The sequence below is a fragment of the Mustelus asterias genome, unplaced genomic scaffold (genome assembly GCF_964213995.1).
Source record: "Mustelus asterias unplaced genomic scaffold, sMusAst1.hap1.1 HAP1_SCAFFOLD_77, whole genome shotgun sequence".
Classification (NCBI taxonomy): Eukaryota; Metazoa; Chordata; class Chondrichthyes; order Carcharhiniformes; family Triakidae; genus Mustelus; species Mustelus asterias.
Window position 1 is genome coordinate 920595 of NW_027590136.1, and position 16040 is coordinate 936634.

The following is a 16040-nucleotide window of genomic DNA, read 5'->3' on the forward strand; positions in this document are numbered from 1 at the left end:
GGGGCCGTTAACCTGTTCCCGGGAGGGAGAAGCCCCGCAGCTGCAAACCAGGGAGCTGACAATGATTCTGAAGGGTTTGCGGATCCACAAAGTGTTTCCAAATCCTCCCAGCCACCGCCTAACGCTGACTCCGCTTCTCCGGGACAAACAAGCGCCAAGGACAGCAATGACACTGCGCATGCTCCACATCACAATGCCCGGGGGGTGATTGACGGCAGCTCCGGACCGATAGGAAGAGGGGGCGGGGCTGGAGGACCGAGCGTGAGGGGCTGGTCCTCCAACCAATCGGAGTGAATGAGGGGCGGGACCTGAAGCATGCGCAGTGCGGGTAATGGCGGCGGACGGACGGTTTCAACTTGGAAGCGAGATCAATACGAGGTAGAGGGCGGCGTGCGGGGAATGATAAATGTGGCGGGTGGGTGGAGAGACTTTGTAAACATGTTGTTCAAACCCAAACCCCGGAAATGAACTTCCCGGTCCCCCCCTTTGTACCCAATTGAGCGGCAGCTTGTAGTGTTAGACCCGGGCTGACTGCCGCCATTGAGGCTGCATGTGGGAGGCCGGCAGGGATTGTGATCGGAGAGTGAAGCCCTGACGTCGCAATGGAATGGGTGAGGGTGTGACATCACAATGGAATGGTTGAGGGTGTGACGTCACAATGGAATGGGTGAGGGTGTGACGTCACAATGGAATGGGTGTGAGTGTGACATCACAATGGAATGGGTGAGGGTTCCAGATGAGCTGAGACTGGGCTGGAGTCGGGCGATGACACTGACATGTGGCCCGGTGGCGCAGTGGTTAGTGCAGCTGCCTAACAGCGCCAGGGTCCCGGGTTCAATTCCAGCCTCGGGTCGCTGTCTGTGCAGAGTTTCTACATTCTCCCCGTGTCTGTGTGGGTTTCCTCTGGGTGTGAGTGCCCTATTCACAAACAGGGCATATAAAGACACTAACTCAATTTACAAGATAATGGTTGGAATGCGAGTCTTTAAACGTAATCAAGTATTAAAGGTACAGACAATGTGAGTGGAGAGAGGGTTAAGCACAGGTTAAAGAGATGTGTATTGTCTCCAGCCAGGACAGTTAGTGAGATTTTGCAAGCCCAGGCAAGTCGTGGGGGTTTCAGATAGTGTGACATGAACCCAAGATCCCAGTTGAGGCCGTCCTCATGTGTGATTGACAGATCCATGCTCACTGCTTCCTGCCCTGGACACAGAGCTGAAAATCTCCATGCAGGCTGCCAGACAGATAAATGTCTACATTACTGGAGTAAAAATGTGTGGAATATACAGACCGAATTCACTTCATTCCCTTCAGTTGCTGCAAGTCCCCAATTTCCCCCAGAATGAGAAAAGAAATGGAAAGGGGGAAACATTGATTTCCTCCCAGATGTTGCCCAGAGGAGGAAGATTCAATCTGAAGCTCATTGGCCAACTTCCGCATTGTGACGTCACAATGGAGCCGTGCCTGAATCAGCCAATGGGAATCACTCTGCTCCGCGGTGAAGTCTCCGGGTTCCAATCTCAGGCCCGGGCGCGCGGACCCGGGAGCCCCGCCCCCACCCATTGTTCCCCTCCCCCTACACCTCCTCAAGCCAATGTTTCCAGGTAAACAGCTGACGGCTCCAGCTGGAGTGAGAAGCTGCTCGGTGAGCTCCCCCCGGCCCGGGACTGCGCATGTGCGAGGGAGAGGGGAAGCTGCGCATGTGCGGGGGAGAACCCACCCTCTGATCTTCATGCTGAGGTGTTGACCAATGGGAAGAGTTGGAGGCCCGGAAGGACTCTGGTCTTCCAGCCAATCAGAGCGCGGGCTTTGTGTGAATGAAGATTGATCTTCAGACAGACTCAAACTTCATTCCTGTCTCCAACATCTGTGAGTAAAACACTTTCTTTTCTCCCCCTTTCCATTTCTTTTCTCATTCTCGGGGAAATTGGGAACTTGCAGCAACTGAAGGGAAAGGAAGTGAATCCAGGGAGGCTGCAGACTCTGGAAAGGTTGGCCCAGGTCTCTCTCTCTCTTAAACCAGAAAATGATCCATTTCTGCCCACTGTTTGCTGTTAGCCAATCTTCTATCCACGCCAATATGTTATCCCCGCAGCATGAATTTTTATTTGCTGCAATAACCTTTGATGTGGCACCTCATCAAATGTCTTCTGGAAATCTAAGTAGAGCGCATCCACCGGTTTCCCTTTATCCAATTCCCGATGGGGAATTTTAGAAAATTGAACAACACATCAACTATCTCACTCTGTTAAGACCCGAGAATGAAGCCCAGCAGAACCCGAGGACTCATCAGCCCACAGCTCCAACAGTTTGCTGAGGACCACTTCCCTGGGAATTGTGCTTTTTCAGAGTTCATCCCACACTTCTGTTTTCTGATTTCCAGCTGTTTCTGAGTTTTAACTGTATCCTCTATTGTGAACACCGAGGCAAAATACTTGTTCAATTCATCTCCCAGCTCCTTATTTTTCATCATCAATTCCTGGACTCACTTTCTATTAGGCAGTTGAGAAATGAGGTGGAGCAAGTGACTGAAGTGTCAGTCAGGGAGCACTATTGGGAGCACCAATAGTTTCAAAATAGTTCTGGAAAAAGATAGGACAGGTCCACAGGTCAAGGCCCTAAACTGGAGCAGGGCCACTTTTGTGGGCATTAGGCAGGATCTAGCAGATGTCGATTAGGTGAGTTTGTTTGAAGGGAAAGGAATGACTGGCAAATGGGAGGTTTTAAAAGTGTGATATCAAGAGTCCAGGGCAGTATATTCCTGTTAAGATGAAGGGAAAGAATGGTAAATTTAAGGATCTCTGGCAGACAAGGGACATTGAGGCTCTGGTCAGGTAAAAGAAGGAAGCATACATTGGGTTTAGGCAATCAGGGACAAGTGAATCACTCTGACTATAAAAAGTGTGAGAAAATACTGAAGAGGGAAATCAGGAGGACAAAAAGAGGGTATGATATGGATCTGGCAGGTAAGATTAAAGACAATTCCAAGAGGTTCTATAGCAATATTAAGAGTAAAAGGGTGGCTCGAGAGAGAATAGATCCCCTTAAAAATCAATATGGCCATCTGTGTGTGGAGCCACAGGAGATGGGTGAGATTTTTAATGAATACTTCTCCTCTGTGTTTACTGCGGAGAGCACCATGGGTGCTAAAGAAATAAGGGAAACAAGTGGTGATGTCTTGGGCACACGCACGTTACTTGGGAGGAGGTATCTGCAGCCTTATAAAAGCAAATTACTGCGGATGCTGGAATCTGAAACCAAGAGAGAAAATGCTGGAAAATCTCAGCAGGTCTGGCAGCATTTGTAAGGAGAGAAAAGAGCTGATGTTTCTTGTCTCGATGACCCTTTGTCAAAGCTCTGAAACATCAGTTCTTTTCTCTCCATACAGATGCTGCCAGACCTGCTGAGAATGGGGAGAGAGTGTGTGGGATGGAGATTTCCAGCTTTTGGGGAATGAGAGAGGAAAGAATGTTCCATAGAAATTGTCTGTTCTGAATTTCTATCCTGTATTGACACTGATGACTTTTGTAAACTCATTTTACAGGATATTGAAAGAGGAATCACAGGCCGAAATCTCAAACGTCACGTCTAGACGTGACAGAGTCATATTCCTTGGGACCTCAATATCATCGGACTTTGAATCCAGAAGGAGAAATGATTGTCCAGTCTGTCCATTTGAAAAGATTTGAAATGTCAGTGTGAGTGAAAAAGCATCAACACACTGCCACACTTGAGTGAGTGAGTTCCAATGCACTGACTAAAGAGCTTTAACCAGTTACACAGTCTGAACAAATATCACACCATTCACAGTGGGTGGAGACTGTAATCTTGTTCTGTGTGTGGACAACGTTTCAACCAATTGTCCACTCAGGAGAGAGGTAAGGACACCTGCACCATGGAGAAACCATGGAAATGTGCAGACTGTGATAAGGGATACAGAACCCCATCCGAGCTGGAAGCTCATCGGCGCAGCCACACTGGGGAGAGGCCGTTTATCTGCTCTCAGTGTGGGAAGGGATTCAGTCAGTTATCTAACCTGCAGAGACACCAGCGAATTCACACTGGAGAGAGGCCATTCACCTGCTCTCAGTGTGGGAAGGGATTCACTCGGTCATCCCACCTGCAGAGCCACCAGCGAGTTCACACTGGGGAGAGGCCATTCACCTGCTCTCAGTGTGGGAAGGGATTCGTTCAGTTATCCGACCTGCAGAGACACCAGCGAGTTCATACTGGAGAGGGGCCATTTACCTGCTCTCAGTGTGGGAAGGGATTCACTCGGTCATTCCACCTGCTGAGACACCAGCGAGTTCACACTGGGGAGAGGCCATTCACCTGCTCTCAGTGTGGGAAGGGATTCACTCGGTCATCTCACCTGCAGACACACCAGCGAGTTCACACTGGGGAGAGGCCATTCAGCTGCTCTCAGTGTGGGAAGGGATTCACTCAGTTGTCCACCCTGCGGACACACCAGCGAGTTCACACTGGGGAGTGGCCGTTCACCTGCTCTCAGTGTGGGAAGAGTTTCAGAGTTTCATCCCAGCTGCTGAGACACCAGCAAGTTCACGAGTGATTCCAGGGGTTGGATTCTGCTGTTATTGTTTCTGCTCTCAGTTGCATCCAGGACTGCATTTTGTTCATTCTCACAGTTGGTCAGTGGGGAGGGTCAGAGGGTTTCTTTCTGCTGGACTGGCCGGTCTCAGCCTCCAGTGGGCTGATGCTCTTTGAGTATTTTTGCGAATACCTGGTTTCAAATGTCACAAGGATCACAGAGTGACAGGGTGTTAGGAAGTTTAGAGATATTTAGTCAGAAGAAAACGGAGGTTGGCAGTGCAAAGGTACATTTCTGAATGGAGGGCTGTGACAAGTGACATTCCTCAGGGATCAGTGCTGGGACTTTTGCTGTTTGTAATATATATAAATGATTTGGAGGAAAATGTAACTTGTTTGATTGGTAAGTTTGTGGACGACACAAAGGTTGGTGGAATTGCAGATAGCAATGGGGACCGGCAGAGGATACAGCAGGATATAGATCAGTTGGAGACTTGGGCGGAGAGATGGCAGATGAAGTTTAATCCGGACAAATGTGAGGTAATGCATTTTGGAAGGTCTAATACAGATGGGAAATATACAGTAAATGCAGAACCCTTAAGATTATTCATAGGTAGAGGAGCCACCGCCTAACGCTGACTCCGCTTCTCCGGGACAAACAAGCAAGGACAGCAATGACACTGCGCATGCTCCACATCACAATGCCCGGGCACTGATTGACGGCAGCTCCGGACCAATAGGAAGAGGGGGCGGGGCTGGAGGACCGAGCGGGAGCGGCTGGTCCTCCAACCAATCGGAGTGAATGAGGGGCGGAGCTGGAGGACCGAGCCAGAGCGGCTGGTCCTCCAAGCAATCGGGGTGAATGAGGGGCGAGTCCAGGCTGGGAGTCGAGCACGCGCAAAGATGATAAGGCGCTGGGGAGCTTGGGAACGGACTGCGCAGGTGTGGTGATCACAGTAAGAAGTCACAACACCAGGTGAAAGTCCAACAGGTTTATTTGGAATCAGGAGCTTTCGGAGCTCCGCCCCTTCATCAGGTGACTCACCCAGTCCAACACCGGCACCTCCACATCAGGTGGTGTGGGTGCACGTTCTGAGCATGCTCAGTGTCAGTCATGGTGTTGGGGAGTGTTCGGGAGGAGATTGTGAGCACAGGATAGGAATGGAAACCACGGCTGCACTGGAAACAGCACCAACTTCTGGCCTAGGCCTCAGGCCCCGGCTTTACCGCAGGCGGCTGGACATCTGGGAGGATTTGGAAACACTTTGTGGATCCGCAAACCCTTCAGAATCATTGTCAGCTCCCTGGTTTGCAGCTGCGGGGCTTCTCCCTCCCTCCCTCCCGGGAACAGGCCCAGGTTAACGGCCCCATCCTGGCTCAGCCACTGGAGGATGGTTCACATCAGAGGATGGGGGAGGGGGACAATAAATAAGAGGTTACACTTTGGCCTCAAATCAATGAGGACTCTGATCTCTGGGAAGGAAGGAAACCCTGGGAGGTGGGCGGGGAGGATTCACAAACACCCGCTGGAGGCCCCAACACCCCCAATAAGAGCCATTGGTTTTATTGTCAGTCTGCAGACAGGAGCTGGAGAACTGAACCCAGACAGAGGAGAGGGAGGGAGAAAACTGGGAGTGGAGGAAAGAAAATTGTCTGTTCAGCGTTTCTATTGTGGATTGACAGCTGCTTTATAGATGCAAGATGGGGCAGCACGGTGGCACAGTGATTAACACTGCTGCCTTACAGCGCCAGGGACCTGGGTTCAATTCTGCCCTTGGGTGACTGCCTGTGTGGAGTTTGCACATTCTCCCCGTGCCTGCGTGGGTTTCCTCTGGGTGCTCCGGTTTCCTCCCACAGTCCAAAGATGTGCAGGTTAGGTGGATTGGCCATGCTCAATTGCCCCTTCGTGTCAGAGGGATTAACAAGGTAAATATTACGGGAATGGGTGGGATAGTTGTCGGTGCAGACTCGATGGGTTGAATGGCCTCCTCCTGTACCTTGAGGATTCTCCGATTCTATGATGGATGTTTGAAAACTGCTTTTACACACGGTTACAAGTTGACGATTTACACACAGAAAACTCAACCCCAAGAGAAATGTTTGTCTCTCTGTGATTTCTATTCTGCATTGACTGATGATTTTTGTAAACAGAGATTACAGCTTTCAGGAAAGGTTAAATGGACTGAAGTTTTTTCCTATCGAGCAGTGACCTGATAAAAGTCTTTCAAATTATTAGTGGCTTGGACAGGGGAAATGTGGAGAGAATGTTCCACTTGTGACAGAGTCTAAAAGAAGGAATGATCAATAAACGAAGAGTCATAAATACAAGATAGTTACCAATAAATCCAAGAAGGCAATAAGGACAAATTTCTTCACTCACAGGTTTAGAATTACCATAGAAATGAGTTGAGGAAAGTGCTGAGATTGTTTCAAAAGGAAATGGGAGAAGCACACGAGAGAAAAAAAAATAGAAAAATCAACTGAAAGGCTGAGATGAGGTCTATGGGAGAGGAGAAGATGTGTCAAGTATAAAGAATTAAACTGAATGGCTTGTTTGTGTCTTGTATATTCAAAGTAATTCAATGTAAACTCCTTTTCCAGAATATCTGCAGACGGGCGATTCAAACCAAACGTCTTGGGATCTGACAGTGTCACATGATTCTTCAGGATCTGAATATCAAAGGCCGATGAATGTGGAATTATTCAACATCAGTGTGACTGGAAAAGCCCCGAGACACAGACATCTCAGTTATTTTTCCACAGTCAGCTGGAACGGAGCTTTAACCAGTCAAACAGTGTGAAAAGAAATAGCACATTTACATCAGGTAGACACCGTACTCACGTTCTTTGTATGGACCTGGTTTCAACTGATTATATAACCTGGAGAGACAGGAGGACACCTGCACCATGTGAACAAGGAGCAGCAATAGGCCATTCGGCCCCACAGGCCAGTTCCGCCATTTAATAACATCATGGCTGATCTGATAGTGAGCTCAAATCTGCATCCCGCCTACACCCGATAGCCTGTCAATAATCATGGAGAAACCGTGGAAATGTGCGGACTGTGGGACAGGATTCAATTACCCATCTGAATTGGAAACTCATCGACGTATTCACACTGGGGAGAGGCCGTTCACCTGCTGTGTGTGTGGGAAGGGATTCACTCAGTCATCCAGCCTGTACACACACCAGCATGTCCATACTGGTGAGAGGCCATTCACCTGTCTTCAATGTGGGAAGGGATTTAATGCTTTATCAAACCTCCGGACTCACCACCAGGTTCACTCTGATCAGAGACCATTTAAATGTTGTGAGTGTGGGAAGAGCTTTAAAAGCAGAAAGGATTTGTTGATTCACTAACGCACTCACACTGGGGAGAGGCCATTCATCTGCAACATGTGTGGGAAGGGATTCACTCAGTCATCCCACCTCCTGACACACCAAAGTGTTCACACTGATCAGAGACCATTTAAATGTTCTGATTGTGAGAAGAACTTTAAAAGTAAAAAGGATTTACTGATTCACCAACGCACTCACACTGGGGAGAGGCCGTTCATCTGCTCCGTGTGTGGGAAGGGATTCACTTGTTCATCCCAGCTCCTGAAACATCGATTTGTTCACACTGATCAGAGACCTTTCAATTGTTCTGAATGTGAGAAAACATTTAAAAGCAAAAAGGATCTTCTGAAACACCAGCACACTCACACTGGGGAGAGGCCATTCACCTGCTCTCTCTGTGGGAAGGGATTCACTCGGTTAGCTCACCTTCTGAAACACCAGCACACTCACACTGGGGAGAGGCCGTTCACCTGCTCTCTCTGTGGGAAGGGATTCACTCGGTTAGCCCACCTTCTGAGACACCATCGAGTTCACACTGGGGAGAGGCCGTTCACCTGCCCTGTGTGTTGTCAGGAATTCATTGATACATCCGACCTTCTGATACACCGGCGAGTTCACACTGGAGAGAGACCTTACACTTGCCTCCTGTGCGGCAAGAGATTCACTCAGTCATCCCACCTGACTACACACCAACTTGTTCACACTGATCAGAGACCTTTTGAATGTTCTGATTGTGAGAAGAGATTTAAAAGTAAACAGAATCTGCTGAAACACCAGCGAGTTCACACTGGGGAAAGGCCGTTCAACTGCTCCATGTGTGGGAAGGGATTCGCTCAGTCAAACAACCTGCTGAAACACCAGCAAGTTCACAGGCGACAGCAGGGGTTGGATTCTGCTGTTATTGCTGCTGTTAATCACACCCAGGACTGAATAGTGTCTGGTTACCAGTGAGGTTCCACAGTTTTGTGGTATATATCAATGACTTAGACATAAATGTAAGGGTCATGATTCAGTTTGCAGATGATACAACAATTGTATTTGTGTTTAACAATCCAGAAGAAAGCCGTGGACTGCAGGAAGATATCAGTGGGCTGGTCAGATGGGCAGAAAAATGGCACATGGAATTCGATCTGGAGCAGTGAGAGAGAATGAATTTGGGACATTAGACAAGACAAGGGAATGAACAGTAAAGGGATGATGCTGAGAATTATAGAGGATCAGAGAGAACCTGGAGCCAACATCCAGGCATCCGTGAAGGAGGCTGGCCAGGTAGATCATAAGACCGGAAGATGTAGGAGCAGAATTAGGCCATTCAGCCCATTGAGTCTGCTCTGCCATTCAATCAAGGCTGATACGTTTCTCAATCAGGTGGTCAAGAAGACATTTGGCCCAAGCCTAGTGTATAAGAGGAGGGAGATTATGCTCAAACTGAAGCAGAGAGTGGGAGTCAATGGATCCTTTTCAGAGTGGGAAGCAGTGACTAGTGGGTCCGGCAGGTTCAGTGCTTTTTGTTTCTGTGGGTTCTCTCTCACTCCTTTTTTTCTGTTTTAAATCCTTCCACAGAGTATCGGGAGGGGAGGATTTACAGTCTGGAAACAACCTCATCATCGCATCAAAGTCTGACAGCCGCTGAATGCATCCTAACCTGAATATCGTCAGATTTTGAACACAGAACTGAAAAGCTCCATTCACAGTGGAGAGAAACTGTACATGTGTTCTGCGTGTGGACAACGCTTCAGCCTGTCGAAACGTTAGTGCAGTCACTCCATGGAGAAACGGTGGAAATGTGTGGATTGTGGGAAGGGATTCTGTTACCCATCCAAGCTGGAAACTCATTGTCGTAGTCACACTGGGGAGAGGCCATTCTCCTGCTCTGAGTGTGAGAAGGGGTTCGTTAGGTCCTCCCACTTGCTGACACACCAGCAAATTCACACTGGGAAGAGACAATTCACCTGCACCGAATGTGGGAAGGGATTCACTCAGTCATCCAAACTGCTGTCACACCAGCGAGTTCACACTGGGGAGAGACCATTCACCTGCTCTGAATGTGGGAAAGGATTCACTGCTTCATCTTACCTGCTGACACATCAACGTGTTCACACTGATGAGAGACCTTTTAAATGCTCAGACTGTGGGAAGTGCTTTAAAAGATCTGGTGTACTGATGCGCCATCAATGTGCTCACACTGACGAGAGGCCATTCAGATGCAGACACTGTGAGACTGGGTTCAGACAATCATATAACCTCACTGTACATCAGCGAATTCACACTGGGGAGAGGCCGTTCACCTGCTCTGATTGTGGCAAGAGATTCTCTCAGTCATCCAACCTTCTGAAACACCAACGAATCCACAATTAACCATAGTGATCGGATTCTGCTGTTAATCACATTCAGGACTTAAATGTGTTCATTAGGTCTGTTTCTGCTGGAGTTGATGAAATCCAACCCAGTTATAGGGGTTAATATTCTGGATAAAAGTCAAATAAATTAGCTTTGTGTTCAATACTGTGCATTGAATCTTTTCAATAACATCAACATAAATGAATTCCTTTTCAAATATATGGATAAAAGCAAATTACTGTGGGTGCTGGAATCTGAAATAGAAAGAGAAAATGCTGGAAAATCTCAGCAGGTCTGGCAGCATCTGTAAGGAGAGAAAAGAGCTGATGTTTCAAGTCCAGATGACCCTTTTGTCAAAGCTCAAAACACCAGCTTTGACAAAGGGTCATCTGGACTCAAAACATCAGCTCTTTTCTCTCTTTACAGATGCTGCCAGACCTGCTGAGATTTCTCCTTTGGTTCCTTTTGAAATATCTCCCTTTGTTCTTCCTCCATCTTCACCTCCCACAAATGCTCATGGAGGAGAAACTCATGACCTTCTTTGTTGCTAAGTTTGAGACAATTCAATCAGCTGCCTCTGCTGCTTCCCTCCCTTTCCATATTCCTTCAGGTGCAGAAAGAGGCCATTCAGCCCAGCAAGTCTGCACTAATGCTCTGAAAGAACATCTTACCCAGCCCCCTTTACCGCCCCCCCCCCCCCCCCCCGCCTCCCATCCTGTCCCAATAACCCCAGGCGCATTTTCCATGCCTACTGCACCTAAGCTACACATCTTGGGACAACAGGCAATTGAACATGGCCAATCCACCTGACCTGCACATCTTTAGCTTGTGGGAGGAAACTGGACATCCGAAGGAAACGCATGCAGACCTGGGGAGAACATGCAAACTCCACACAGACAGTGACCCAAGCTGGGAATCGAACCTGGGTCCCTGACACTTTGAGGCAGCAAGCTAATTGACTGGACAAAATCTCCTTTAAGGTTCCCCTTTGTCTTAGCTCTGAACTCACATCTTACTCTAGTTTCTCTCACCTCTCATGTCCTCTTAGACCTCAGGGTGGTGCAAGCAGGCATTTAAGACGCATTTAGATGAACACCTGAAATGCTATAGCATAAAAGGGTACAGACCAAGTGAAGTGCTGGGTGATGGGATTGGAACGGAATGGTGTTTGATGACCAATGCAGACACGATTGGCTGAAAGGCCTCTTTCTGCGCTATCAAACTCTATGAGGAAGGAGGGTTGTTGATGTGCTGTCTGGGTGGGTGATATTTGGAGGAGCTGTCTCCCTAGGACTGAACTAAAGCATTTCATAGCAATGTGAGCCTTATAAGGAGCTCTTGGCGACACATAAAATCTCCTCACTCTGCTGAGCAACACTTTTGTATCTATTTCAGGCAGTGTGGAGAAAGACCCTGAGTGCACAGCTCAGGAATTTTAATAGCCAGGTAATGTGAACTCACTCACAAATCACATATGCCACATTGGAAGTTGAGATACATTTGTCCATGTTCAAATTTTAACTACTGTTCATAGAATGTTAGAATCCCTGCTGTTCAGAAGAGGCTATTCAGCCTATCGAGTCTGCATTGACTCTCTGACAGAGTATCTCACCCAGGCCCTCTCTTCTGCTCTATCCCTCCAACCCCACACATTACCATGGCTAATCCATCTAACCTGCACATCTTTGGACTGTAGGAGGAAACCAGAGCACCCAAAGGGAACCCACACAGACACGGGGAGAGCATGACAGACAGTCACCCAAGCTGGATTTGAACACGGGTCCCTGGAGCTGTGTGGCATAACTGCTGTGCCACTCTTTTTGTTGTTGAACGCTCAGTGACAACATATGGAAGCCCTGGTCAGAGCTGATTGTGTACTGAGGTTATCAATGGGTTTCGAATGTAAATTCACACACAATGAAGATCAGAATCATGTGAGTTTTTTCCTGCTCCACCGTCTGAACCAATAACTGTCTGCAACTGTTTCCCAAATATAAAAATGCTTTATGAAATGAGCAGTTTCCAATAAAATGAGTAAAACCCGAAACCAAAGACCACCAGCATCTCATTCACTTCATTTAACAAAGTGGAATGTGTTTAATCTAATTTGATGACTGTTTTTATCCAGAACGTCATTGACACAGAATATTAGAACATGTTTTTATTTGATGGTGGGCTAATATACCTATCAGGGGATTTGATATAAACCCTGTCAAACATTACATTTTCAATCCAGCTTTTCAAAGAGAGAATACAGTCGGCAGCAGCTTTGACTTATCTAGTCAGTGAAAACAGAATGCCAGTGAGGCAGTCACACACTGAGACCACACACGAGTCAGAGCCTTTCTACAATATGCTTATTTTAGAAATAAAGAACTTATAAACTTCCCAAGGCAGCTTCTCCTGCAAGTGCAGGAGATGTAACAGCTGCACTTTCACCTCCTCCCTACTCACCATCCAGGGGTTACACATATGTGCCTCAATCCCAAATGTGTCAAATAGTTTGAAATCACATTTTGGAAATGGAGGGAGATTTATTTAAAATAAATTGACACAATACATTTTATATATAGATTCTAAGTTAAAAGATTTAATATCTCCACTGTATGTGGCATCTGTGCTATCTTATCCATGTAATGAAGTAAACATGACAAAATTCAACAAAATACAAAAGGTATTGTTACTGAGAGAATACATCATCAATATTTGATTTAATTTATTATTGTTGCATGTACTGGGATACAGTGAAAAGTATTGTTTCTTATGTACTAGGCAAACAAAGCATACTGTTCATAGAGTACAGAAGGGAAAAGGAAAGGATACGGTGCAGAATATAGTGCTGTGGTTACAGATATGGTGAATGGAAAGATCAGCATATATGGTAGGTCCATTCAAAATTCTGATGCAGCAAGGAAGTTGTTCTTGAATTAGTTGGCAGGTGTTTTCAGACTTTTGTATCTTTTTCTCGACAGAAGCAGGTGGAAGAGAGAAGGTCCGGGGTATGAGGGGTTCTTGATTATGCTGGCTGCTTTCTGACGCAGTGGGAAGTGTAGAGAGAGTCAATGGATGGGAGACTGGTTTGCGTGATGGACTGGGGTACGTTCAGAACACACAACCCTTTGTAATATTACTATGTGAATACATCACTAACAAAGGAGTTAGTGAGAGTGAAAGAGAAGGCTCTGAAAATCAAAGAGTAGCTCTTGAGAAAATCTCAAACCAGTCATTTAAAAATATATATTTTGATGCCCGAAGTAGAACCTTTCAGGCACAGAATTGTAGATTTTCCACCAAAGAACAATTTAGGATTAAAGTAAAAGTTTATAATTTTGTTGTAACAGAATTCCTGTTGAAAGTTCTTGAATTAAAAGAAATGGTGTTGTCAAAAATGGACCCTGAAGCCCTGAAAATTGGTGACATCGCCAGAATATTAAACCCCAGCCAGTCATATCAGCAGGAACAAAACCACGTATCAATACTAAACAAGATAAACAGCAGCAGCAACAGCAGAATCCAACCCCTGCAGTCACTAATGAACTTGCTGATGTCTCAGGAACCATTGTGACTGAGTGAATCCCTTCCCACACACAGAGCAGTTGAATGGTCTCTTAGTGTGAGTGCATTGGTGAGCCAGCAGGTTGAACCCCAGGCACGGAGCAAGTGAACGGCCTCTGTCCAGTGTGAACTCGCTGGTGAGCAGTGAGGTTGGATGACCGATTGAATCCTTTCCCACACACGGAGCAGCTGAATGGCCTCTCTCCAGTGTGAACTCGCTGGTGTGAAACAAGATTGGATGACTGCCTGAAACTCTTTCCACAGTCAGTGCAGCTGAATGGCTTCTCCTCAGTGTGAATTCGTTGGTGTCTCAGCAGGGTGGGTAAAACTGTGAATCCCTTCCCACACATGGAACAAGTAAATGGTCTCTCCCCAGTGTGAATCCGTTGGTGTGCAACGAGAGAGGTTGCCTGTCTGAAACTCTTTCCACAGGAAGTGCAGCTGAATGGCTTTTGAGTGTGAATCCGCTGGTGTGACAGCAGGTGGGATGACCCAGTGAATCCCTCCCCGCACATGGAGCAGGTAAAAGGCCTCTCCCCAGTGTGAACTCGCTGGTGTAGTGTGAAGTTGGATGACTGAGTGAATCTCTTTCCACACTCAGGGCAGGTGAACAGTCCCTCCCCGGTGTGAGTGCGTTGGTGTGCCGTGAGTGCTGAAGAATGCCTGAACCTCTTTCCACAGGTAGTGCAGCTGAATGGCTTCTCCTCGGTGTGAATTCGCTGGTGTGACAAAAGACCAGATAACTGAGTGAAAGCCTTCCCACACACAGAGCAGGTGAATGCCCTCATCCCCGTGTGAACTCGCTGGTGTAATGATAGGTTGGATGACTGAGTGAATCCTTTCCCACATATAGAACAGGTGAATGGCCTCTCCCCAGTGTGACTGCGTTGATGGTTTTCCAGCAGGGATGGATAATTGAATCCTTTCCCACAATCTTCACATCTCCACCGTTTCTCCATGGTGCCGGTGTCCGTGTGTCTCTCCAGGTTGGACAATCAGTTTAAGTCTTGTCCAAACATTGAACAAATGTATGGTTTTTCCTCACCTTGTATTTTACAATGTTTTCTCAAGCTGAATAACTGGTTAAAACTCTTTCCACAGTCAGTTCACTGGAACACTCACTCGGGTGTGTGTGTCTGTGTCTCGGTGCTTGACACAGTAAGAAGTTTAACAACACCAGGTTAAAGTCCAACAGGTTTATTTGGTAGCAAAAGCCACATAAGCTCGGTGCTTGTCCAGTCACTGATGTTTGAAATGTGTTCTTTTGGAACAGTTGATCATTTATCCTTCCACATTCAAAGACCGATGATATTCAGATCCTGATGAATGGAGTTACTCAACCAGAGCTTTATCTGACGTTTCACATCTGCAAATCCTTCGCTTCTGATCTCCTGTAGAAACAGTTCACAAACTCCGCTTCTCCGGGACAAACAAGAGCCAAGGCCAGCAATGACACTGCGCATGCTCCACATCACAATGCCCGGGGACTGATTGACGGCAGGCGCGGGCCAATAGGAAGAGGGGGCGGGGCTGGAGGACCGAGCGGGAGCGGCTGGTCCTCCAACCAATCAGAGTGAATGAGGGGCGGCCAGGTCGGGAGTGGAGCATGCGCGGCAATGGTAAGGCGGTTGTGAGCCTGGCAACGCAGCGTGCGGTCTGAGCATGCTCAGTGTCAGTCATGGTGCAGGGGAGAGTTCGGGAGGAGATTGTGAGCACAGGGTAGGAATGGAAACCACGGCTGCACTGGAAACAGCACCAACTTCTGGCCTAGGCTGCAGGCCCCGGCTTTACTGTGGGGACAGGCCCAAGGGGAGCGGGCTCGGTAGCCGCCATCTTACGAGTGTGAATGAGGGCGCTCAGAGAGGCGGAGCGTCCTCCCTGGCAATGGGCTTGGGTTACCTAGGCAATCATTTTGGGAGAGGAAGTGGGTCTGGTTCAGATGTCCTGCAAGGGTGGCCATCTTGGTGAGGGTATAGTGAGCGGGCGTTGCAAGGTGCGGGTTACCCAGGCAACCGGACGCGGCCATCTTGGAGCGGGACAGAGACTGGGATTGACAAATTGGGGGAGAGAATATTCCAGAGAAACGAGAATTGTCTGCTCTGAATTTCTATCCTGTACTCATTGTGAGCACTCTTTTCAAACCATTTTCCAGGGGAGGATTTACACAAATTAAAATAAACATCAAAATCTGACAGAGATTCATTAGGAGCTGAATATCATCGACCTCTGCATGAGGAACGAGAAATGTTTGTTTGGTC

The 16040-nt window shown here is 47.5% G+C and overlaps 2 protein-coding genes across 2 annotated transcripts; one reads left to right on the forward strand and one right to left on the reverse strand.

Annotated features, from left to right (window-relative positions):
* Positions 1–305: 305 nt before the first annotated feature.
* On the forward strand, positions 306–4570 carry LOC144483734 (uncharacterized). Its single transcript, XM_078202273.1, has 2 exons — positions 306–378; positions 3545–4570. The coding sequence occupies exon 2, from the start codon at positions 3896–3898 to the stop codon at positions 4568–4570; it is 675 nt and encodes a 224-aa protein (XP_078058399.1). The 5' UTR covers positions 306–378; positions 3545–3895.
* An 8307-nt stretch (positions 4571–12877) lies between these two features.
* Positions 12878–14890, reverse strand: LOC144483756 (uncharacterized). Its single transcript, XM_078202300.1, has one exon. The coding sequence runs from the start codon at positions 14739–14741 to the stop codon at positions 13836–13838; it is 906 nt and encodes a 301-aa protein (XP_078058426.1). The 5' UTR covers positions 14742–14890; the 3' UTR covers positions 12878–13835.
* Positions 14891–16040: the final 1150 nt, after the last annotated feature.

Bases quoted from the DNA above. Each gene is read 5' to 3' on its own strand.
- LOC144483734 (XM_078202273.1), top strand. From the start codon at position 3,896: ATGGAGAAACCATGGAAATGTGCAGACTGTGATAAGGGATACAGAACC.
- LOC144483756 (XM_078202300.1), bottom strand. From the start codon at position 14,741: ATGGAGAAACGGTGGAGATGTGAAGATTGTGGGAAAGGATTCAATTAT.